General features: G+C 35.8%; 1 protein-coding gene across 1 annotated transcript; it reads left to right on the top strand.

The window, feature by feature from the left end:
* The first annotated feature begins 979 nt into the window (after positions 1-979).
* Positions 980-25,372, top strand: LOC144438795 (uncharacterized). The gene is made up of 26 exons (XM_078127967.1): positions 980-1,001; positions 1,646-1,690; positions 3,795-3,989; positions 4,676-4,858; positions 5,811-5,987; positions 7,242-7,417; positions 8,184-8,341; positions 8,963-9,141; positions 9,907-9,954; positions 10,528-10,711; positions 12,472-12,596; positions 12,846-12,956; positions 13,281-13,406; positions 13,893-14,053; positions 14,281-14,413; positions 15,284-15,472; positions 17,021-17,266; positions 17,628-17,654; positions 18,033-18,143; positions 18,420-18,536; positions 19,147-19,317; positions 20,296-20,547; positions 22,066-22,236; positions 23,115-23,233; positions 24,380-24,569; positions 25,113-25,372. Exons 1-26 carry the CDS (start codon positions 980-982, stop codon positions 25,370-25,372), a joined length of 3,876 nt encoding a protein of 1,291 aa, XP_077984093.1.
* The last annotated feature ends 155 nt before the right edge of the window (positions 25,373-25,527 follow it).

The raw sequence follows: 25,527 nt of genomic DNA, 5'->3' as shown, positions 1-25,527 counted from the left end.
TAGGTCGACGTTGATTGGCTTCGTCCTAGACCATTCAACGTATCCGGGTTGTTTGTATAAAAGATACGTATATCAAAATATATGTCGATAAGTTTCTGTCCAGATTTGATTTTGAGATTTTGAGAAACCAAACGAATTTGAGAGCCATGGAAATTCACTTCATTGTAGCATACATCGCGAATTCTTGAACTGAGTGTTACATAAGGGGCAAGATCAATAGTTCAATGTACGATAACAAACTAAATTCTTTTACTTTGGAAGGGGGGGGGTGAGCCATTTTAGCTCTCATCCTACAAAATTGATTTACATTTAATGGATGTTTGTACCCCTAAATACAAATATTTGTTTAAAAAAATGTCAAATTCATAAATGGAAGAATTTTCACTATAGTAAATGTATGGCATTAAAATAAAGTAAAGTGTCAACAAAAGAACTATTTTGTTTACTCACCACATACTGGCTTTGTAGCCATAGCACTACATACTACTAAATACTGATCTGAAATTGATTGTGCTGTCTGAAAACAATTGTCAGCCTTTTGGCCAATTTAGAAAGATTCGCCGTTGATGGCGCCTGATAAGCGCGTGTATACTGAGTTGTTTACATTTACTCTTATTTCATATTCAGGTATCTGTTTGCTTTTTGGATTATGTTTCATCCGACGACCGTTTGTACCGACAAACGACAGTGGGCTGTAGTTCAAACTTTTTACTAGTATGTCAAAGAGACATAATGTGTTTGTATACTGTCATTGATGACGTCGTCACTCGAGGAAGGAGTTCACACAATGTTCCGTCCCGCACATACGGGTATTTTTCTTTCTAGCATATCGATTCCCGAACTCTGATCAGAATCAATGCATCTTTGAACAAATCAATGGGCGTCTTGATAAGTCATGTGACATGAAACCCACTTGAAGAAAAACACAACAATTCCATCACTCTCCCTATAGCTGCATAGCTACCATGCCTTAGGAATCATGGACATCAAACGGATTTTAAGTAAGTTTGTCGCCACATGCCCACTAATAATCGTCTTTGTTTTTTGAAAATTGTAACTTGCACAGGAAAAGCGAATCTACCATCACCGTTTACAGTATCAGAGTTCAAAAATAATTGTTTTTGGAGGAGATGAGTTTTCAAATACATTTACTTTGCAGTTACGTTTACAATGCATATATGTTTCAGCTAGCTAAGTCAGTGCTTTGACCTTGTTTACGAATATCATACGCTTTAAACCTATAGATGTTTTCACTCCTAGAAAATGTTGCAATTTTACATTCTCCAGCTAGTTCCAAAAGACCAATTGTCACTAATTACTGGATTGGTACATTGTGTTTATTTTCAAGTAGGCATTTCTTGTTTCTGTTTTTTTGTTGTTAGCGAAAATTTCCAGGTTTATAGTAAACGTCTATGTTTTACACACAAACGTTTTCATCCATTTTTGATTGAGAAACAGACATGTTTTTGATCCAAATTTGATGGAGGTGTTGAGAAACCAGAGGTGTGAAAAAATTAGCTGCAATATATGTCAATTCAGTCTTTATTTACACCTTTGGGATAAACCTGCTTTATGTAAATTGTTCCATCACCAAACAGACTAATATTTCTATTCTATTCAATCTTCATTTTCTTTTGTTTTATAGGAAAGGGTTTATCACTGTTTCTGACGACTTGGATCGCCATAGTAGGTATGTATCGTTAACTCGGTAATAAGGAGAAATAAAAAAAAAGTTGTTTGGTTCCGGTTACCCGACCCCACCTAATTTTTCACGTGGACCCTAAAGTGTTTTTTTAAAAAAAAAAAAAAAAAAAAAACATATTCAAGAAAAAAAAGAGAAATTCGCAAAAATTGTGAAGTCTCGCAAGAAAAAATGGATGCGGAAACTGACATCAACTTAAAAAGACAATATAAAACTGTTCTTCCCGGATCTGTAACGGCTGTACATCGGAGAAGAAGCCAATAACACAGAGACCATATAGAAAACAACCGAAAAATTACCTGAACTAGACACTCACATATGAACAAAAAATGAATTTAAAAACTAAAACAAAAAATTCTACCTACCCCACCTATTTTAAAATTGGATGTAATCGGAACCACACAATTTTTTTAAGCATAATAATAATCTTGAATAATGATTTTTTTGCGACTAATAAAATCCAAAGAGACAGTGATCAGAGCCGCTGAAATACAAAACATGCATAAAAAAGTATATAAAAGAGAAGGCATTTTCTGCATACTTTCAAAAAAATAATAGCTCGCTATCTACCAAAATTACTTTTAATTTTTGAAAAAAAATCCTCAATGCTACATGACTTACAGATCATGTAAGACAAGAATCTTTGTGATAGTTGGTTCGTGTAGACTATAATCTTAGTGTCATCATTCTTTTTGGGGGGTGGGGAGGAGGGTTAAGTCAGTTCCAGTATGATCACCGCTAGCCCTAGGAAAAACTCATACTCTCGTTAGTTATCATTAGATTAATGAGAGCCTATCCATTATCACGATATTCGCTATCTGACAGATAAGCATCGACAAGGACGAACTAATCAGAAGGTTTCCCATATTATATATTGCCATTACATCATAGACAAAAGATGTTGGAAAGAGAAAAGAAAATCAATTGTTACAACACAAGAAATAAAAGGACCTCCGCAGTGCTAATCGTATTCTTTGAAATCGATTCTTACATTTTAAATAATTACTTCATTCCTTTGGAAACAAAAAGTTGTCTATAAATAGCTGAAGTAAATCGATCTTACACGGTAACGTCGTATTCTGACACTCTTAAAATACTTTCGATCTATTTTTAACGAGTTCGTGCTACTGTTAGGAAAACATGTACTACAAGTAACCATCACAAAGACTTTTAGAGAACATCTAACTTGCCTCTATTAAAATGATGATGAAGATATATGCTCCATTCTTTTAAAAGCAGTTTGTATTTACAATGTATGTACCTAACAAGATGTACGAGATCATGGCTATATATGGAGTAATTTTTACCCATCAAATCACACCACTAGTTAAACCATAGTCGAGGGGGTGACATAACAGGCAGAATCGAACATGTCAGTTAGAATTCCATTCATTATAATGCGCCTGCCTATCATGTAAACACATCGTGCTATATCGGTGAAACGCCACACTAACACCATTTCCTCTGTAACTCTAGTCCTGAGGCAGCCATAGACATTAGAGAGCATGTGATGTAGCATTTCAATTAAATGTGGCTACTACTAGTATCTTTATGTAAACACACGGAGTCACATCATTGAAACACCATGCCAACCACATTTCCACTGTAACTCGTCATGATGTCACCATAGACAATAGAAGGGGTGGGGATGTGACAAACAGGGAGAAACAAGCAAATGTGGTGTACGAATATATAGAATTTCATTTGTAAAATGTGTTTATCTACTATGTAAACACGATCGAGTCACACCACTGAAACACCACATCAACCGCCTATTTCCACTGTAACTCTAATCAGAATCTAACCACTAGATAAATGAAGGGATGATATAACATGAGAAGTGAGCATGTGATGTAGATATTACGGGGGTGGCAAGGATAGGGTGGGGTTGGAATATAACTGTGATTTTCTGTTGTCGTCTTCCTTGTTTTCATTTCTGTTAAAAAATGACTGCGTATTGACTCGTCATGCCCCCCCCCCCCCTTCTACCTTGAATTCCAACGAGTGTGATGTGTAATATGGAACTCCATTATGTGATCTAATGTGTTAGGATTCTGATGGCGTAAACATTTATCATTCTATCTGTATACAGAGTGTCACACGAACTGTCCCAAGGACTGGTCTGAATACAACTACTATTGCTACTATTATAATTCGAATACTTACACATGGGGGGACGCCCTCACATGGTGTCGTAACGAAGTAGACGGCGGTGATCTCATCAGTATACACAACAGTGGTGAAAACTCGTACGCGGTCGGAATTATAAGTACCCACATTCATATAGGTAAGACAGTGTTAACGTTGCACTGGATGTAACTGCATTTTTTTCCAATCAGAGACAACCAACAACTTGAAGATATTCCCATGAAATTGTAAATAATACTAATAATTTGTTGATTTTACACAGAACAGACTTTGAAGAAGTACCCTTAATAAACCAATTATAGATGCCATCATTTTATTTCTATTGTTAATACTAGTGTTTATCATGACACATTATAAGTTCTGTATCATGTGGTCTTTTTTTTCATTATTATTTGTAAGTTTTTCCTCCTATAAATTTGTATATATTGTCTAATTTTCTTCATTGAATGAGGTCAAACTCGATTAGTTATTTTTTGTCAACTATATTTGTCCTCATTTCTACGTCAGCTCGACACTGACAAATGTATTTTGTTGTTCATTCAATTTTTGTAGTTTCAATTGTAGACTTTTTAATCTGGTGGAAATAAAGTATTAAAAGTACAAAGTACATCTACCCTACACCACTGCGCAACTCTGTTGTTGACAATAGCTGTTATGTTTGTCCTCAGAACGGACAGGAAGACGGAGGTAATGCATGGCATTCTCGGGGTAACATATATGAAAAAACACATGAAAACGACCCTCATTTGATGACCCTAAAATAACTTTATCATTCCGTGAAGTTTAATAATAAAATCAACATTTCATTTTGGAATTTTTCGAAAGGGTTTAACGACTTATCCCAAGAAGGAGACTGGGAATGGTCCGACGGTCGATCCGTTGTCTATACGAATTGGAACACTAATGAACCAAGTGGAAACAGTGGTACGGGACAGTGTGGTGGTTTGTACACCAGTGGACCATGGGATGACTATAGCTGTGATACTGAAAGACCCTTTATTTGTAAAGGTGAGCTAAAGTGATTGTATGCCATGACGTATTAGTTAACTTACCGTATGGTTATGAAAACAGTGCAATATTTTTTTCTCCAAAGCTATAGGTAATAACGAATTCTTCATATTTTTAAAGACTTTACAGATTGTTTACATAGATGATAACACATCAGCAATTCATAGTTTTGTTTTTAGCAAGTGAGATATCGATCTGGTTTGGTATTTGATCCTCGTCAGAATGACAAATACCATAGTTATAGCTGACCACTAGGTGGCGGTATGATCAGCCTATTGTAAGTGTTAGGAAGTTCGAATTCCGTCGGATGCCCCAGCTAGTTTTTAATTCGATGCCCTAGGGATTGAAGCGTCTAATGGTGATCGCCTCCCTGATCTTTCTCAAGAAATCATGTACTAACACACGGTGTATATAGGTCACACCGACGTCGATCACTTGTAAAAAGAATGACATATCGTGCATATAAATATGCAGAGAAATCGCACGTACACTTAAACGTTGTTTTTGTATGTTAACGTCTTAGTGCTTATTACCGTTAGATATGGGGACGAGATCACTATTTCAATGCAGAAAAACTCGAAAATCTTGCGGGGGGAGGGGGGGGGTAGCGATTTAGTTCTCATCCTACAAATGAATTTTACTTTTAATGGATGTTTTGTACCCCTAAATACAAATATTTCTATAAAAAAATCCAAAAATAGAGGTGCAACAAAGTTTGAATTTCAAATTGGTGTTTCTTCCCGAAATCGAGCGAAATGTATGTGATGCGCGCGAAATCATGAAATTTCTTTCCAGAACCCAAAGTTGATAAAAATATATGGAGTGGCGTTCGTCTTTAAAATTCCCACATTTTGATATTATTTCAGTTATTCATGACATTATTTTCATGACGTCACGATCTGTGAATATACATCAATCCGTCATTTCATCTTTTATACGAATATACTTTTAGTTGCCAAGGAATGGACGGCAGTACAGACTGGTTGCCAGTGTTCATTTGACTCCACTCGATATGACTGTGCATGTTGTCGTGATGGTGGGTGTAATTGTGGTATATCCTACCCTAACGAATGTGTTTTGTGCGGGGATACAAGTGCCTGTGGTCAAGATTACAATGATCCTATTGATGGTAAGATTAACGTTTTATTACCAAGTTTCAATATTTGGCTATTTCACTATCAGTGCTTCACTTATGCTGTGCTAGGGAGCAACACTGGAAAGAACGGTGACTGGTTTAAAAGTAATACTGCCTGCAGGTAGTTTAGGAAAGAAATTGATAAATAGGTTTTAATGGCTGTACTCTTCGTTTTGACGATATCAATGTATACATACTCCGTATTTCTGACATTGCATGTTACGGACACTATATGTTACAGACACTACAAATCCCCACATCTCAATTCAGTCCAGGACACACATACTAGTAGATTACAGTTTCTATTCTATATAGAAGGTATTGGTAGGGATATAGGTACCTTACGCTCTAACAAACTAAAACAGCATTAACTTATTTAAATATTGCTATATACAACGGTTACTGACACTCCAGTTTTTAGGACCTCCTTTGATGTCCCCCTATATGTCTCCTAACTTCAACACTATGGCACAAGTTCGCTGCTCTAAGCTTGTGGTGACCATTCCACAAATTTCCGAATTTATTTGGACGAATAAAGATTATTATAAAACAACAACAACAACAACAACAACAACAACAACAACAACAACAAAAAACCTTTCAAAGCTTGTTTTGACCCATTTACTTCCTATATAAATATTCACCATCAATACTAGCCGTAACCTCTTGCCAAAATCTGTGATTTAAATAATTGCAAAATACAACGACAGGCCTGCCAACAATAAATGCCGATAGTAAGGGAAAAACCTGTGCTCAAATCCACCTTGGATGTGATTTATAGATGTCGACACATGACAAATCATTTTGTATCCATTAATATCTATGTTGTATGTGGGGATACAAGTGCCTGTGGTGAAGATTACAATGAGTCTAGATCTATTGGTGACTTATCATATTGCCGCAAAAATTATTAAATCAAGATTATTAAAACACATAATATTATCAGAACACCAGCATAGAATTGAAAAAGAACCCTTTTCTGCTTAATCAATGTGTGTTTAACAGGTGGCGTGGTATTCACACGAGATCGATTTGAGTGATTGTGTTTAATTTGATGAAATCTAGACAATGCCAACACTGGAAGTTGTTGTGATGTGACATAGCTGCATAAAAACTACGTTAACACACTTAAAGTAGTATCGCCTTAAATTATAAGAGAGAGGTTGGGTTTATTTGGGCAAGTTGGTGGGATTTCAATGGTCAAATTTGAAAAGCAAAAATTAACGATAATTTTCTGTCGACTTCTAGAATGGAGGGTTGTATTCAAAGCTGTATCTGGACTGAACAACTTTGATGTTGAAGATATGTGGACTGGATCTAGTACAGAAAATGAGGGTGACACATATGCACCATATATTTCATATATATCAAGTCATTACAAAAGTTCTGAAGTCAATAGTTGGGATACAAATAGTTTCTCTCAGGTAAGTATTGTCCTAACTACCAAACAGAATCATTGCACCCTGTTAAATTAGTGAGTCTATAGTCTGCATATACCCGTCAATAAGTTCATCGTCTATCAGAGTCAGATATTTAGCTACGCAGTCAGTCATTCAGTCAGTCGGTCAGTCAGTTAGTTTTAGTTGGTCAGCAATATAAGCGCACCTGTTGTCCATACATATCTTCAAACATGTTGTCAGGGTCCAATCTCTTTTATCAGTTTGTGAGAATAGATACAATAATAAAGTCTCCATGCTTGAGGTTACAGCAAGTTTGAATTTGATTACAGAGCCCAAATAGCTATCAGGTAACTATCGCCCTAGCCTAATAGATTAATGAGTTGAGTTAATGCCCTTTGCTTGAATCTCAAAACGGTTTCACTTACATGTATAGTTTGTACCTTTCAGAATATCACAATTTTATTGTTAAATAATATTACCCTCTCAGAGACATCGATTTATGTAGTGTTATATTTGGGATGATGTGACGTCACCAACAAAGAATGTGCCCAGTATCCTTTGTGCCAAAAGTCCCCAGATGGCTGTACACAGGAATTACCCAAGGTGTTGAAAGTTCAAAGCCACATAACTTTCATTTTATTTATGACACTCACATACACATCGATTTAATGTACAAAAAAAGCTTTCTAAAGTTGAAATATTTTTGATTGGACTTTTTCTTTAATTCGTGTCTGAATATATTAAATAATAATTAACTTCTCTATGCTATACAACTTTTATTTTTCAACAGATCAAATTTGCTTTCTTCACAAGTGGAACTGAAGTGGTGAGTTTGGTATTTGATTCTTCTGGTACAAGTAAATCAAGCTGGTATTCCGTGAGTTATCTGAAAAATGCTCCCTATAGTGATATATACACTGCTACAAAGAACTACTTTTCTGTTGCTGGGTAAGTATTAACGTTAACGTTGTGTATTGTGAACAGTGATTTTGAAGATTAAGGGATTGTGTATGTTTGGTATAAGGTTTAAGTTACTTGTTTTACTAATTACTAATTACACTAGTTTGGCTTATTAAGACGAGATAAGTAAAACGTAAGTAACTAATTACATTAAAAGACGAATCGAAGAATTTTTATAAAACTTTGGAGAGAGATATTCTGAGACCTTCAGGTTGTTTTACTTTGAAATTACTTTGTAAACATTCGGTCTATCCCAAGTCAGTCTGTTCGTCTGTCTGTCCGATTGTCCGTCCGTCCGTCCGTCTGTCTGTCTGTCTGTCTGTCTGTCTGTCTGTCTGTCTGTCTGTCTGTCTGTCTGTCTGTCCGTCCGTCCGTCTGTGTCTGTCTGTCTGTCTGTCTGTCTGTCTGTCTGTCTGTCTGTCTGTCTGTCTGTCTGTCTGTCTGTCTGTCTGTCTGTCTAGATCTTTGTGTAAGTAACTCTTTGTATTTTATGGTGTCAATTCGTTTTCCCCAAATGTCTTTATAAATATAACGTTAAAAAAATACAATTTCTTGTATAGAAGTCGCGGTCACAATTAATAACCCGTTCTACATGTTCACATATTTCAGACACGAAACTTCTGTTGCCCGACATTTCTTCATCAGCAGTTCTTACGACGGGTGTGATGGCGACACAGGTTGGATTTGTGTTGCTGATCCACCGACTGGCGGTGTTTGCAACTGGGAAGATTACACCGAACCAGTATTTATATACAGTACAGCCACTACTCTCCAATCTTGGTATACAGGTACATACGTATAGCAGAAGAAAATAAACTGTGGAGGAACAAATTTCAGAATGAATACACTTGTTACTTGGATCTGTGTCTTCGAAAGTTGATTTATATACATTGTATTACAATTGTTGCATGTTCAAAGGTGATTTACTGGAACAAAACAAAAACAAAATATGTATCAATGTACTAAGTGAGGACGACATTTATTATGCAGGGCACGTGCAACAATTGTATTACAATGTATATAAATCCCCTCAATAATCATATTACAATGCATAGTATATATCTATTCTGACTTCTGTTTCTGCATAGCTAATTAGCATGCAAAGAGATAGACATTTTCAATGTTTTGCCCCAAGCACAGCATGGTATTCCCCGAACTCTGGCAACACATCGATTTACACCACCATTACGTACATGAAGTTCGGATTTTTTTTTAGCAGTGAGCCTGCAATATCTGTCTTAGTCAACATCCTCATTAGTAGAATGGCACATTCCATAGTATGTACTGCTTGTACGTTATAACCCGTGTAAATAGTTTGATACACTAACCTGATGAACATTTTTGGTCATAATATATATTTTCAATGTTGATTAATCTTATACGCACTCTCAGTTATCCAATATCCATTCCATGCTTTTTATGCTAGTAAAATATTATCACAATAGAACTAAGTGAACTTTACATGTGTTATAAAAATATTTAAGATTGGTAAGTTTTAACTTGGAAATTACTGATATTTTTTAACTGCAATACACTGTATGTTTCTCGATTAGGATCTGCTTCGAGGGCTGACGTAATGGCAATATTTTTTAAAGAAGCAGGTGGGTAGACGTCTTTGCAATTTAGTACAAACCACTTGAGGCAAATGAGTAACAGAGATTTAGTTATACGTGTACATGTGTGTATCTATCTATCTATCTATCTATCTATCTATCTATCTATCTATCTATCTATCTATCTATCTATCTATCTATCTATCTATCTGTCTGTCTGTCTGTCTGTCTGTCTGTCTGTCTGTCTGTCTGTCTGTCTGTCTGTCTGTCTGTCTGTCTGTCTGTCTGTCTGTCTGTCTGTCTGTATGTATGTATGTATGTATCTATGTATCTATCTATGTGTGTGGCGGTGTGTGTGTTTGTCTGGGTGTCTTTGTCTGTCTGTCTGTCTGTCTGTCTGTCTGTCTGTCTGTCTGTCTGTCTGTCTGTCTGTCTGTCTGTCTTTCTGTGTCTATGACTATATGTATGTGTTCGTGCCAGTGTCGGTGCCAGTGTCAGTATCAGTGTATGTGTCTGTGAATAGAAATATGACCAAGTTCGTGCGATTTAGATATATGCTTGTTTACGTGGATGATGAGATGAAAGCATGATTCATTTGTTTCACACTTCCATCCTATGTAGCCAATACTGATGAAGACCTGTGTGAATCTGGATGGACATATTATGGTAATGGTTGCTATAAAACTGTTGAAGAGACCAAAACATGGTATGAAGCCTACGCTGCCTGTCGTGCCCTGGAGGACGAGTCTGATCTAGTTAGCATTCACAGCTCTGGTGAAGCTTATCACGTACTCGGAATGTCAAGGTATGAACATGTAAACGTAGAATGCGCCGCGGGAATAAATTTGTCTGAAATTCAAAACTTTTCAAATTCGTTACACAGTTATCTGTGGCCATATTAGGTGTTACATATTTTAATTTTGACTTTCGAAATTGGGTTGGGTTTACCACTTGACAATTGTCAGTAAAAGTTAGAGATTTCTATTTCCGAGGCATGCACTGCGTTGATTGATACGACCAGTCATCATATTGCAAGTTCAAGATGATGGCAATTTTGTTGTTGGTCAGGATTGGCCTCGTAAAGTTTAATACAGACCGACCAATTTGGCGTGTGGTAAACAAAACAGACCAGGCTATTTCAGGTGTATGGTAATGCATGTTATCACACAGCCAATGTTAGAATTTCCACTCCTTAATAAAACGGAATGATTTCATGCACTGCTGTGAATTTTAGGTAGTTGATGATTTTTGGCAGATTTCTAGCACTATTGGTTCAAAATTACTTCCTATATGCACGAGTAAAAACAAAGTCGTAGCATTATGGCCAAGTTGCTGAGTATGTACAGTGACTAATTTACGAGAGAGAGAGAGAGAGAGAGAGAGAGAGAGAGAGAGAGAGAGAGAGAGAGAGAGAGAGAGAGAGAGAGAGAGAGAGAGAGAGAGAGAGAGAGAGAGAGAGAGAGAGAGAGAGAGAGAGAGAGAGAGATTGGCTCAAACCTTACAACTTATTGTGAATAGTATAACTGACATGTTATTTTCGTGATGGTATTGGGATTGGGGATGGGGGTGGGGGGAAGGGGGTTCACTCAGGTTGTATTGTTTGTACAGCACTGTTGTTAATACCAATATCCCATTTTATTGCGAGCACTTTACGTTAGTGTAAAATATATACTCTTATTGGGCAATCTGTGACATATGGGACTTGGGCCGTATGATCCCGTTTACACTCAAACAATTAAATGTCACGTGCTTTATAACCTCAATTTAGACCATCTTCCCTAAACAAATCTTAGTCGTATCAGTATGGACAAGCTGCTGAGTGTGTACAGTGACTAATTTACGAGAGAGAGAGAGAGAGAGAGAGAGAGAGAGAGAGAGAGAGAGAGAGAGAGAGAGAGAGAGAGAGAGAGAGAGAGAGAGAGAGAGAGAGAGAGAGAGAGAGAGAGAGAGATAGAGAGAGAGAGAGAGAGAGATTGGCTCAAACCTTACAACTTATTGTGAATTGTATAACTGACATGTTATTTTCGTGATGGTATTGGGATTGGGGATGGGGGTGGGGGGAAGGGGGTTCACTCAGGTTGTATTGTTTGTACAGCACTGTTGTTAATACCAATATCCCATTTTATTGCGAGCACTTTACGTTAGTGTAAAATATATACTCTTATTGGGCTATCTGTGACATATGGGACTTGGGCTGTATGATCCCGTTTACACTCAAACAATTAAATGTCACGTGCTTTATAACCTCAATTTAGACCATCTTCCCTTAACAAACAACTTAGGGGGCGTGCTCCTACTGCATTCGGTATTTCCAATGTACATCATAAGCAGACAGATAGACAGAGAGACAGACAGAGAGAGACTGACTGACAGAGAGAGACAGAGACAGAGAGACAGACAGACAGACATACAGACAGACAGACAGACAGACAGACAGACAGACAGACAGAGAGAGAGAGACAGAGAGAGGAGGGAGGAGAGAGACAGAGAGACAGAGAGACAGATGAATTCATCTACAATATATTAATTAAAACTAATGTTAACAAACGTATATGTTTTCAATAGGTGGACATACGACACTGAGACATACTGGATCGGTTTGCATGATATTGATAATGAGAATGATTGGAGTTGGACTGATGGAACTACATATGACTATTCAAACTGGTATTCGGGTGAACCTGATAACAGTAAGTCAAGTTCATGACAACATTGAACTCATATTTTAAATTGTCTTTTCCAGTAGGTGACACTGCCGGTAACTATCACCAATTTCACAATTCCAACTTGAAGGTAGATATACTAAATAGTGTTCTATGTTGTAGTGGTCGGTCTAGTGACACATACAAAGTTCGTGACCACGTTCCTTTTATATTTTTTCTTGAGTAACTGCTGTTCTTAAACAATCATGTAACTTACCATTTTTTTTTAATTTCAAGGTGGCGATACTCAAGATTGTACTGTTTTACTATGGAATACAGACGCTACTTGGAGTGACGTTGATTGCAGTGGAAATTATAGATATATATGTAAATATCCATTGGATGTAGGTAAGTAAGGTTGCATTCAATTCAAATCAATAGATAAATGCTATCGTTTGGCGAGTGAATACATAAATATATAGACACGTACGTACGCACATATCCACGATAGCTAGATATATTTTTTGTTAGATCTTTAGATAGATACAAATATATATATACAGATAGATAGAAGGAAGGCAGACATACAGACAGGCAGACACACACACACACACACACATACAGACCTGTGCATACATGCGCACATGCATGCATACATACATACATACATACATACATACATACATAGGGTAGACAAATCGCATTCATTTACATTAAATGACTCCATTTCAGCTTCGTGTGGTGAATGGCTACGTAAAGGATATACTACTGACGGCTATTACACAGTTGATCCTGATGGACCTTACAATGGTGTAGATCCATTCCGTGTTTACTGTGATATGAATAGCGCCAATGACGGTATGTAATTCACTTGTTATCAACAGTTTTGAAATGTCGAAAACATCATCATTTCAGTAAAGGCATAATCCTTTTCATTGTTAGCCATGTGTATCATTGATTTTGTGTGTGCATTCGACTAAATTCCGAGTAAGATGGCCCACACGAAAAAATACACGTTTATACTTTACTTACAAAATGTGATGGCAAGTGATCGTCTTATTATATATAACATCCTTCAGTTATTAGCACAGACTCAATAGGCTAATTTACCACAGTGTCATAAACTTGCATTTGGCAGACACTAATTGTTTTGTTTTCTAACAACAGCAACAACAACAACAACAACAACAACAACAACAACAACAACAACAACAACAGCAGCAGCAGCTGCAACAACAACATTATACTGTTTTACCCAGGGGAGATTCGTAGGATTTACACCATTCATAACACCAGGAGATATTATACTAATTTTGGTACATTTTGATTTATTTTTCTGTCCAGCCATTACTGAGATCCATCACAATCAAGAAACACGGGGCAAAGTGACTGGTTATGAAACTCTCCTGTCCTACAGTGTTGATATAGTGTATAAATTTGGAGTGTCAATGGACCAAATTGCAGCTTTGATAGACATTTCCGATAGTTGCTCACAATATCTTAAGGTAACTTTATCTGCTTTCCCATAATCAAAGATACAAACAACTATATATAAACCACTATCACAACAAAGGTTTAGAGTATACACAAGTTTTTAACTTCAATATTATAAAAAAAAAACATCATCTCTAGAACACTACCGTGACTATAAAACATGGTCAAGTCATTCTTAGAACAACATCAGTAATATTGTGTCTGAACATATCATAAGGTGATGGATTTTCTTTTACAGTACGAATGCTATGGGTCAATAGTAAAACATAGTGGAACAAGTTATGGTGCTTGGTATGACCGTGATGGCAACATGATGGTAAACTGGGCAGGAGCTTCAATTGGACAAGCACAGTGCGCTTGTGGTGCCGCAGGTAATGACACTACAACATATAAATACATTCGTTTTTTACTTTTTATAAGTACATTTTATGAATGTTTCAGTATGTCATATGAATTTTTTGGCATGTACTGCTAATAGTCAAAATAGTCAGTTATTGTTTCATCTTTTTTTGTACAAGACTTAGTTCAAAACGCGGCAAGGTTTATTCATTATCCAAAGTAATGAGACATTTCTCTTAAGATGTGAGGTATTATTAATTAATGATGAGTGTCAACTGCCAAAGTCAGATTGGAACGCCCACATAATGTGGGTTGTCTTTAAAAATGGAACTCTGGATATTTGATTCAATTGAAATTAAACTAAATGCAAAATATTTATTGTTTGCCATAAAATAACCTTCAGACTCGTCAACAATAAAGATGAAAATACACTCGGTCTCAACATAAGTACTAGTGATATACATCAAAAACAAAGACAGCTTAACAATTGGATGTGACATAAACAAACAGTAACATTATTACATAGCTGCGTTCAGACTAGCTACTACAGTAATGATTTTTTGAACACATTCTTCTTTGCAAATGGAACCCTATAACGACGTCCAGGGGGAAGCTTGAATGTGGAAATGAGTGTGTAATGAACGTATTTGGTCGTTTGCTATGCTTAATGCCGTTCTTTTTACTGCCAACTGATATAAAGAGAGGATTGTTTGCTACTGATAATAACTTTCTCGGGAGTGGATGATAGGAGAAACCTTACACCTGTTCTTTACTGTCAAATAACTACACATTTATCTAAGATTGGTTCGACTAGGATATGTTCGCAGAATCATTTGTCAATACCGTTAAACACGACCAGTTAGCTCAATGACATAAAACAATTCCGTATATATATTCTGTAGGAAACTGCGCAAATAGTGTGACCACATGCAATTGTGATGTTAACGATAACGTTTGGCGTGAAGACAGTGGAACTATTACGGACAAAGACTACTTACCTGTTACCAAAGTTGCATTTGGTGACACTGGAGACGTTAGCGAATCAGGGTATCACACTGTGGGAGCACTGTATTGCGAAGGAGAAGCATCTAGTAAGTAGTTTATTGTTGCCACAAGCTTAATATAATTAAGGTTGACTAGGATCAAAGTTATTCAAAATAAATATTTCTGAACTTTGCCATACGACAGCATTTTGGGTTTCATCAACTTGACAATAATAAACTTTCAAATATAGTGTGTAACGGCCATATTGGATTCAGAAATAATTAAATTTTGATATCACTTTTACCTCTATTTCAATAATTTACATGGCGACCCCTCATTTTCTTTCTGGACTTTAGACCAGAATAGTTTGGGGTTTGTTTCTTTAACAAAGTGCAAAAACTCAAGACATTTTATCGAGGCGTATACTACATTGATGAGAAATCAAAATGTCGTTCAGTGACATGATTTAATTACAAAAAGACAATGTTTGATGTAATTGTTTGTTAAACCAATGACACTGAAGACAAATTACAGGAAAGGTCCAATCAAACATATTTGCACCGTTAGATAACTTTTATTTATGTATTTAATCGATATATGTATATATTGACAGAATGTTTTTGTGTGTGTATTTGTTGCCGTGTGGCAATTTGTAATCTGTTCCTTCTGGCTACTGTCTTTGTGTAGTGGTACTCTGACTATTCCCTTGGGTTTTGACCTTATTATTTTTACCACTTTATTTCAGTAAAACAATCAGTATACAAAATACATTAAAATAGGCGCTTACTCCAAATACTCCATACACCACTGTTTGTTAACACTGATAGAGATAAAACAAGTTACTTGAGAGATACAATCTGCTCAGAAAGCTAAGAGATTTTTTCCTAAGGATTTCAAGAAAAGTTAAAATCGAAACATTACGCTATTGCTCTGAATAAAAGAATGCAATTAAGGGGAAAACCTGGGAATAAGCGATCTTCAGCAATTGAGCTATGTGGAATACACGCTTTAAATGCCATATAATTTATCACACACATCAACCATGAAAAAACACAAAGCCGGATGGTATAGTTTTTTAATTTTAATGGGCAATTTGCATAATTAATGATTTTCGGTAATTAGACTATATCTTAAGAATGCAAACTTCAAATTTCATTCAACGTGATACATTCATCAATTCAACCATAAAAATAAATCACACGTTTTGATGTAGTTTTTAATTGCGATGTGTAATTTCCATAAATAAACATTTTTATAATTGGGCAATATCTTTAGAATGCAAACTTTAAAAGTTTAGATAATTTAGTACATGAATTCATGCTAAAGACGTACATGCGTCTTTAAAGCTTGATGATGTAAATTATAAGCTAAATGGTTAATTTGCATGATGAATGATTTAAAAAAAAATAGACAATATGTTAACTATGTAAGGCTCACACTTCATACAGTTTCGTATTATTAATATTCCAATAAAAAATGGTACGTTTACCGTGTATAATAGCTCTAGTTCAGAGGTTTGCATTCCAACAATGTGTGTAGGCATTCAGTTTAAATCAGGTTTTAGTAGAAAGCGCAAGCAACTTTTCCTTAAATAACTGTCATGAATCATTGACATTACCTCAGCTTTAAATTTCATCTTATTCTATCTTTCACAGACGTCATAACAAGTCGTACAGACTTTCATGTGATACCGGACAGTTATATTTACAGCCAAGATGTTGAAACTCTGTACAGCAAAACTACTGCCGAATGTGCATCCGAATGTGAATCCAGGACTAGTTTCACATGCCGGTCGTTTGATTATGATAGTGTTCATAGTAACTGTATCCTTAGTAACTATAATAATATTATGTCCGGTGGTGTTTCAAGTCATGGCAACTACGATTTATATATAAGGAAATGTAAGTGCATTATATATGTTATATTTATAAAATTGATTTATAGGATCTTAAAAAATTATAGTGTGTGCATTATTAGGTGTACGTACGTACGTACGTACGTACGTGCGTGCGTACGTATGTATGTATGTATGTATGTATGTATGTATGTATGTATGTATGTATGTATGTATGTATGTATGTACGTATGTATGTACACGTATATGTGGATAGAAGGAATGAATAAACAACCGAACGACCAATTTCAGATAACCAATCTCTCTTATTGTAGTAAAAAAATTGCAAATACCATGAAAACTGATGTTTCCCTACTGCCTTGAAATATTAACGTGTTTTTCCCTTTTCATGCATCACGTTTTGTCAGTCGACGCCGGAGGTGATCCGTTTGCTGGTAAGTTGTTGATGTTCAAGGCTTGTTATTGAAAGTTGACACCCACGTATTGACTTAAATGAAGGTAGCTAACCCTATTTGTTGCAGGGCTGCATTTACAGAGATCAGGAGATGGAAGTGTCATATTGATATTTGAAGCTTGGATAAGACAAACTATGCAACAAAAGAAGAAGCAAATTCACTAGTTAACACTCATAGTTCACTATAAATGTATAAGCAATTTACAAAGCAATATTACAAAACAAATTCTAGGATTTAGCAAATGAAGTGTGAATCACAATTACGATATATACATTTCTATTCTACTTAATGTTAAGATTGATTAAATTTATGATAATTATGATAGTACTGTTTTGTTTTATCTGTCTACTATACTAGACACAGGTAATTGCAATTCTGGATGGGCAGAGTACGACAGTCATTGTTATTATCCGAATACGAACACAATGACTTGGTTAGATGCCGAGACATGGTGTCAAGGTTATGGAGGTGGGTATCCAATCGTAATGGATATATATATATATATATATATATATATATATATATATATATATATATATATATATATATATATATATATATATATATATATATATATGCAGAAAAGTGTAATGAAATAATCATATACAGATAATCCAGATGAAACTCATCTATTGCAAAAAATGTATAATTAAAATCAAATTGAAGAAAGAAAAATAGGATATTTGAACCACGTCCCCTGAATGCTAGATAGTTGACTATATATATATTCAAATCACTCTGCAGGCCATTTGACAAGCACCAGCAGTTCCAGCGAGTACTCATTCTTACGGAAGATTTTAAGATGGACCGCATCTTCTACGGACACCTTTCTGATTGGCTACAATGACATTGAAACTGAAGGTATGAATAATTATGTTGACTACTAGAGTATAGATTGTCAACGTTTATAGTATGTACTTCATATTTCTCCATTATATACATACACACAAATACACACACACAAATAGATATACCGACAGAAAGTATTGTCGAACCCGTGTCGACACCGTGATGTATATGGGTACCAGTAGACATCTTCACTGACACCTAGTAATTAAGGTCATCCAATGTAAAGAAATACTTTACATGTACATTTTAGGCGCCGGTCTTTTGAAAAGTGCGCCCAAACGCTGAAATAAGCCTGTCAATCAAGTATTTAAATGAGTAATATCAGGCGATAATGTATGCAAATGATATACAAATGAGGGGAACCTCATATATCTTAACAATAGAACGTTGCCTTTTTTTCGAAATGAACGAATCTGCCTACTTCACCTATTTTACAATTAAGCGTAATCGGAACCTCATAACATTAGACCTAAACATTTTACAGGACCAAAGTCAGCGTTTCGTTTACAAAGCTTAAGTATTGTTGTCATCTTATTTTTCGTTTACTAGTAATACATAGGGATACAAATGTTGAAAATTTGTAGGTTTACGTCTCGAAGTGCCATGTGCTTCTAATTACCAGGTACCTGGGTAGAGGCCGATGGTACGTCACATTCGTACAGTAATTGGTATAGTAATGAACCTAACGGTGCTGAGTTAGAGAATGCTGTATTGATGTATGCACGTGACTATGATGGTTGGGTTGATGTCAATGTGGAAGCACAATATCAATTTATATGTAAAGCTGATATTGGTAAGTGTGTTTATAGATATTATTTGAACAAGAACTTCAAGCGGTAATGCTTAGATGATATAAGTGCATTAAGAAGTAAACAATTTATAAGTAAAGCTGATATTGGTAAGTTCAGACCAGGTCAGATCAAGTATCAAAGTCGGTTCAAAGTTCAAGTTCAAAGTTTAAATCAACATTATCGACTGAATAAGCAATCATACACCCTGACCAAATCGTAGTAGCTCAACTCACATTTCGAGTAAATCGTGGGGAAGGAGATATTGAAAGAGAGCTAGAGCCATTAGTGTATGTAGTTACAGATTCCATAGCCCATATACAAGCTAAGAATCTTGTACGTTGTAAAGGAAAATACACTGAACCACCTTAAATTCTTAAAGACCTGATACGATGAGAACACCCTAAGAATGATGTTCATTTTGAAAATGTTCACAAAATAGCTATATAAGCTTATGTTATAGATGGATTGCCTTGCTATTGGTTTCATAGACTAGCTGTTCAAATGTCGTGGGCTATCGTTTACCTGTTACATTATAATAAGCAATCAAAGGTTGCATAGCACCAAGGGAGTATAGCCCAAGATCAAATGTTCGAACACGATCAACCGACTGAACTTTGTTTATGTTAATTAGACCAATTACCTTACTCAATTCTTGCCCTAGTTCTGGGCAGTTCTAACGATGACACCGAAGAATGTGTACCAAATTTTGTTTAAACTGAGCCAGCTGTTTTGAAGAAAATTTTGACAAAACATCCATTCATTCAGTCAAATAGACAGACATACATACAGACAGACAGACATAGACAGAAAGGCAGACAGACAGACAGACAGACAGACAAACAAACAGACAGACAGACAGACAGAAAGATAGACGAACAACATAGCCCCCACTTCTTACTTGAGTTCGAACGAATCTTTAAAATCCAATACCCAAAACGATAAAAGCAATGACTAGACCTTGTATTTCGTTCACCTAATAGGAGCATCAGCTATATCCCAACCCACAGTGAATCCAGCATGTAGCTCAGGATGGGTTTCACTTGATGATAGTTGCTACTATTTCAGTTCATCGACCATGACCTTTGATAACGCTCAGAGTGATTGTAAAAGCAATAATGGTGATTTAGTTATCATTGATAGTGATGCAAAGTGGAATTTTATCAGTCAATATATACGATATCGGTACTATACAAGGAACTATTGGGTTGGATTCACGGATACAGCATCAGAAGGTAAGATTATAATAATCGTCATTTATCTAACTAAACAGTAGTTTTGATTCGATGAAAGCCAGTTGTGGAGTCATGATGGGTGAATGATTAGAATGGCAGGCTTTGAATTTACAGGTTGTAGGTTGTGGCGTCATGATGGGTGAATGATTAGAGTGGCAGGCTTTGAATATGCAGGTTGCAGGTTCGAGCCCCGTCGCTGCCACTTGTTTCTGAATAGCTAAAGTCATTGGTTAACATTTGAACCATGAGTGTGCCTCAGTCAACCCGGCTGTATAATTTGGGACCTGGTAGGATATAGGTTGCAATGTGAATGCTTTAATCATATGCGCTTAAAGAGGCTGCAATGGATTGTCTGCTCCCCAGGGAGTTAATGAAGTAAAGTGTCGTTGTGCCGCTAGAGATCTGTGCCAAGGGTAATAATTGTAAAGCGATTTGACTGGGAAAGCGCTATATAAAAAGAAACGTTCAAATTAGACCTACAAAATAATTGTTTGGTTCCGGTTACCCCACCAAACCTAGTTTTTCACTGCCGACCCTAAACCTTTTTTACGTATTCGAGATAAAAATAATAAATAGTGGATGCGGAACCTACCATTTTAGGCAGTAAATCTTCTTCCAATCTTTAATGGCTTTACATCTGATAGAATGAAATAAACAACACAGAGACCATTTGGAAAACAATGGGAAACCTTAAAAAATATAATAGAATAAAATAAAACATCTACCTACCCCACCTATTCTAAAATTGAATGTCATCGGAACCACACACATTTTTTATTAGACCTTATTACTATTATTAGTTGAGCAGAAGGTAACTGTCGTCTGGTTCGATATTTTTTACGAGTATTGCAAAATAAAATTGTTACATTTAATTCACTGGCAAGCCTGGACAAGTATAATCACAACGTACATGATTTTTTGTAGACGATCTGTTAAAATAATGTAGCAATATCGGTAAGATTCTTGTTACTCCAAATGAGGAAAAGTGACAGTCTTTAAGACTTAATTGAGCTACGTGACGTTTTTGTTTCAAGTTAATTGGCTTCCATAATATTGTAGCCTTTAAGGCTCTGTGAGCATTTATAATTATTGTCAACTGTGTGTGGGTAGATATTAAAATTACAATCAGATATATCTCAGCAAGTGGGCAAAATTAAAGTTCATCAAGTGAAATCAATTTCTTTGAGTCAAAACATTATTCTAAACTCAATAAAATTTCTAAAGAATGTGTATCTGTGTGCACCGTACTTCGCAATATTTGATGTCTAGTTAATAATACTAGTATAATATCATTAACTTTACTAAATCCAAATCAAATTCGGAAATTCAAATTCGGTCACCAGTAGTCCTAGCGTTTTTCGGTAGGATCAAACTGGGCCTCACCATGTTGACATACAGATCTGGTTAATTATTATTCAAATCCAGCCGACGCTGAACGGGTTCGAACCCAGACTGCAATGATACGATGCGTTTAACAACTTAGCCAGTGCCAACTCATTATATTTATTTGATTGACAGGTACATGGGTATGGGAAAACGGCGTAGAAGACAGCAGCAATTCTCATTGGATGTCAGGAGCACCTGACAATTCAGGTGGCAGTGAACACTGTGCTCGTCTTGACCAATACAATGGCTACCAGGATGTCAGCTGTACTTCGTCTAACTATTACATTTGTGAAGACAACTTCTGTAAGTTAATAATCAGCTTGGGACGTTGTGATCTTAAGGTAGTATGCGTCTCAAACGTGAAAATGAACAATTGTTTTTACTGTTTCGTTGTTCAAGAAAATTCAAACCCTTTCCAAGTTTAAAAAAAAATATGGGTGTTACTGTACACATGAAATTATTAAAGGTCGAAATGATATTAAAAATATTAGGTTTTTAGGATTCTATGTAGCGGCCAAATGCTGTGCTATCTCTCAGCCAGGAACAAGAGTGCATGTGGCAAAGCTTGGAGAGACTTTAAGAATTTGGTTTCCAGTTTCAATATATTATACAGATATGATAACATATATCACAGCTTTCATGTAAACTTGGATATACTATTATATCATGCTTGCACTCATAACAAACCATTCATTCCCAGAAAGAAAGGATTCTAGACATTATTGCTCTAGTGTCAGTACTCCGTACTCGATCTTTATCTATTGAGGGATGTCCCTAATAGTAAAATTTACGCACTTCAAAAAGTCATTTCGTGCATGCAATACTTTAATTAAGGTAGTCGTCGTACAGAATTATGTAATTGTAAAAGTGACTGGGTCTGGACTGACTGCCCTCATGTATCGTCGTCTTTTATTTTCAAGAATGACTTGTTTATTGGATTACACTTCTTGTTGACAACGATTTCCGCTAAAACAGCGGGGAAAGGGGTGATCGTGGTGCATAGATAAGGTAGAGTAAGTAGACCAGCGACTTGATCAGAGTTTAAACAGATTGTCTTAGCAGTTAGCTAGGATTTCCTTTAGAATTATATATCTGAGATGGGATGTCTGGTAAAATTATGAATCCACCAAACTATGCATATTGGTTTTAAAGTTTACAATGGTTTCCTATCATATCAATAGATTTAACAGACTCACCTAACAACGTAGCTGTATCGGCAGAGAGCAGTATAGTGGCCACGGTCAGCTGGGGAGATATTCTACAACTAGACGGTCAAAATTCTGATATCATTGGATATACGGTATGAATAATTCAAAATTAACTACTATATACCATGGATTAGTAATAGTCAATAAATTGTGGTATACTCTATATATATATATATATATATATATATATATATATATATATATATATATATATATATATATATATATATATATATATATATATATATATATAACTCGGCGAGTATCAATCTGCTAAGACAGTGCTCTATACCGCAGTGGCAGAGCGTAATAGTTTTGAGTGTTCAGAGTGTCTGATGATCGCAATATGCGTGAAACTCCGAGTTACACCTAAGAAAGAGTTCCAGTACTACCAAAACTATATATATATATATATATATATATATATATATATATATATATATATATATATATATATATATATATATATGTATATATATATATACACACACACACACACATACATATACGTATATATACTGATATCTCTTTAATAGATATAAGGTGGCTATAGCCCATTATATCACGCACAAGCCATTTAGAACAAAAATATGGAATATATACTCTGGTCGTTCTAGGTTATGACAACGCGCATCTATGTACGTCACGACAACGCCACTGGTTCTGCTGTTTTCGAAACGAGTCAAAACGTTCACAATATTGCTATCACTTTCCCCAATTTTTCTTTGATATCACTGTCGCTGATATTATCATGTTATTCTCCAATATATTTTTTCATTTTGCCGGAAAATACTTGTGACCTAAAGTTGTCACTACTCGTCCAGCAGCTCATACTGACAAGTGGCCCTTAGGTCACACGTGTTTTCCTTGGCTGAATGATGACAAATATTGGGGAATTGTATCTAATTATTTTCTATTTTTTAAACCCAAATATCAAATTAATCATACATGGTGACATTCAGTATATTGTGAAGCACAATGCACACACACACACACACACACACACACACACACACACACACACACACACACACACACACACACACAGAGAATGATACCCCTTTACCAACATGTACAAACCTACCTATCTACCTGCCTACCCACCCATATAGACCATGGTTATAGTGCTATTGAGCTGAGCAGTATTTGATTCAGTGCTGCACAGTGGACTCTCCATTTTGGTGATATTAATCACTTCGTATAGACCCAAATTATCAAGTTTTTTTGTATCATCCTAGCTAAACTACTGGGTAAGAGGTGCACAAAGTTCAACACTGATAACAGAAACAATCTCATCACCGTCTACGTATTCGATAACACTGGAATCATTGGAGCCTGCCACGACCTACGATTTTTACATGACAGCTTACAACAACATGGGTGATGGACCAACTACTGAAAATTTCAATATCACCACCAATGCACTTGGTAAGATTTTTTTTAAATTCATCACTAGATCAATAAATTGGTGTTCTTCTACAACTCTAAAATATTTCTAAAATACAAATTTTGTTTGTGAGTTTGACAAAGGTATTGGGTACATGTCTACACGAGTGATTCTATGATGATCCATATCTTGCAATGCTATATATCCCATTTTGAATTTGAAGAATATATTTTCCTCATTTTTTATATTTTGAAAATAGCAGTTCTTTTTCCTAGGTGGGTCCCCCTTAAGACATGATAAGTTTATCCCAATTTTTTTTAAGTGAACGGTCTATGGGGTGGGGATGGAGGTAGATAGTGTGTCATCAAGTTGCCAGGTAGTCTGAAACTAATCATTTTAAGTTCTATGCCTTACCAAAGGTCAAGTGATTATGATATGCATGTGTCTAGTTGGTGTGCCCATTTGTAGATGTATATTGATCATAACCATTAGCAAGACCTTGATGAATTGAATTGTATTTGTAAAAAAATATCTTAACATTATAGTACAATATTTAATAAGTTTGTTTATTGTTTTCTGTCCAGAAATAAGCGGTTCCAAGTATATACTCCGTATCTACCGAAAGACGGCTGGCAAGTATTTATCAGGACATAAGATTGAAACGGTTCAAGTAACTAGTCTCCTTCATTGTGCCAATATGTGTACAGTGACTAGCAACTGTCAATCAATCAACTATAAGGATGATTCGGCAGCGTACAAAGACTGTGATTTAAATGAGGAAGTTAAGGAGGCCTACTTGAATGACGTCAATGATGATGCTGGTTATATCTATGCAGGGGTGTAGCAGCACAAACAAGACATGGCTGACATGTTTTCATGCATGGACTCTCTGGAATGCTCACATATTTAATATAACGGATTTCAGAATATCGTTCTTTTTATGGATACAACCACGCATAAGTCAATAAATAACTGCACATGATACAATTTACAGCAAGA

This window comes from Glandiceps talaboti, chromosome 8 (genome assembly GCF_964340395.1).
Source record: "Glandiceps talaboti chromosome 8, keGlaTala1.1, whole genome shotgun sequence".
Taxonomy (NCBI): Eukaryota; Metazoa; Hemichordata; class Enteropneusta; family Spengelidae; genus Glandiceps; species Glandiceps talaboti.
This window is presented reverse-complemented; position numbering and strand designations above follow the sequence as displayed.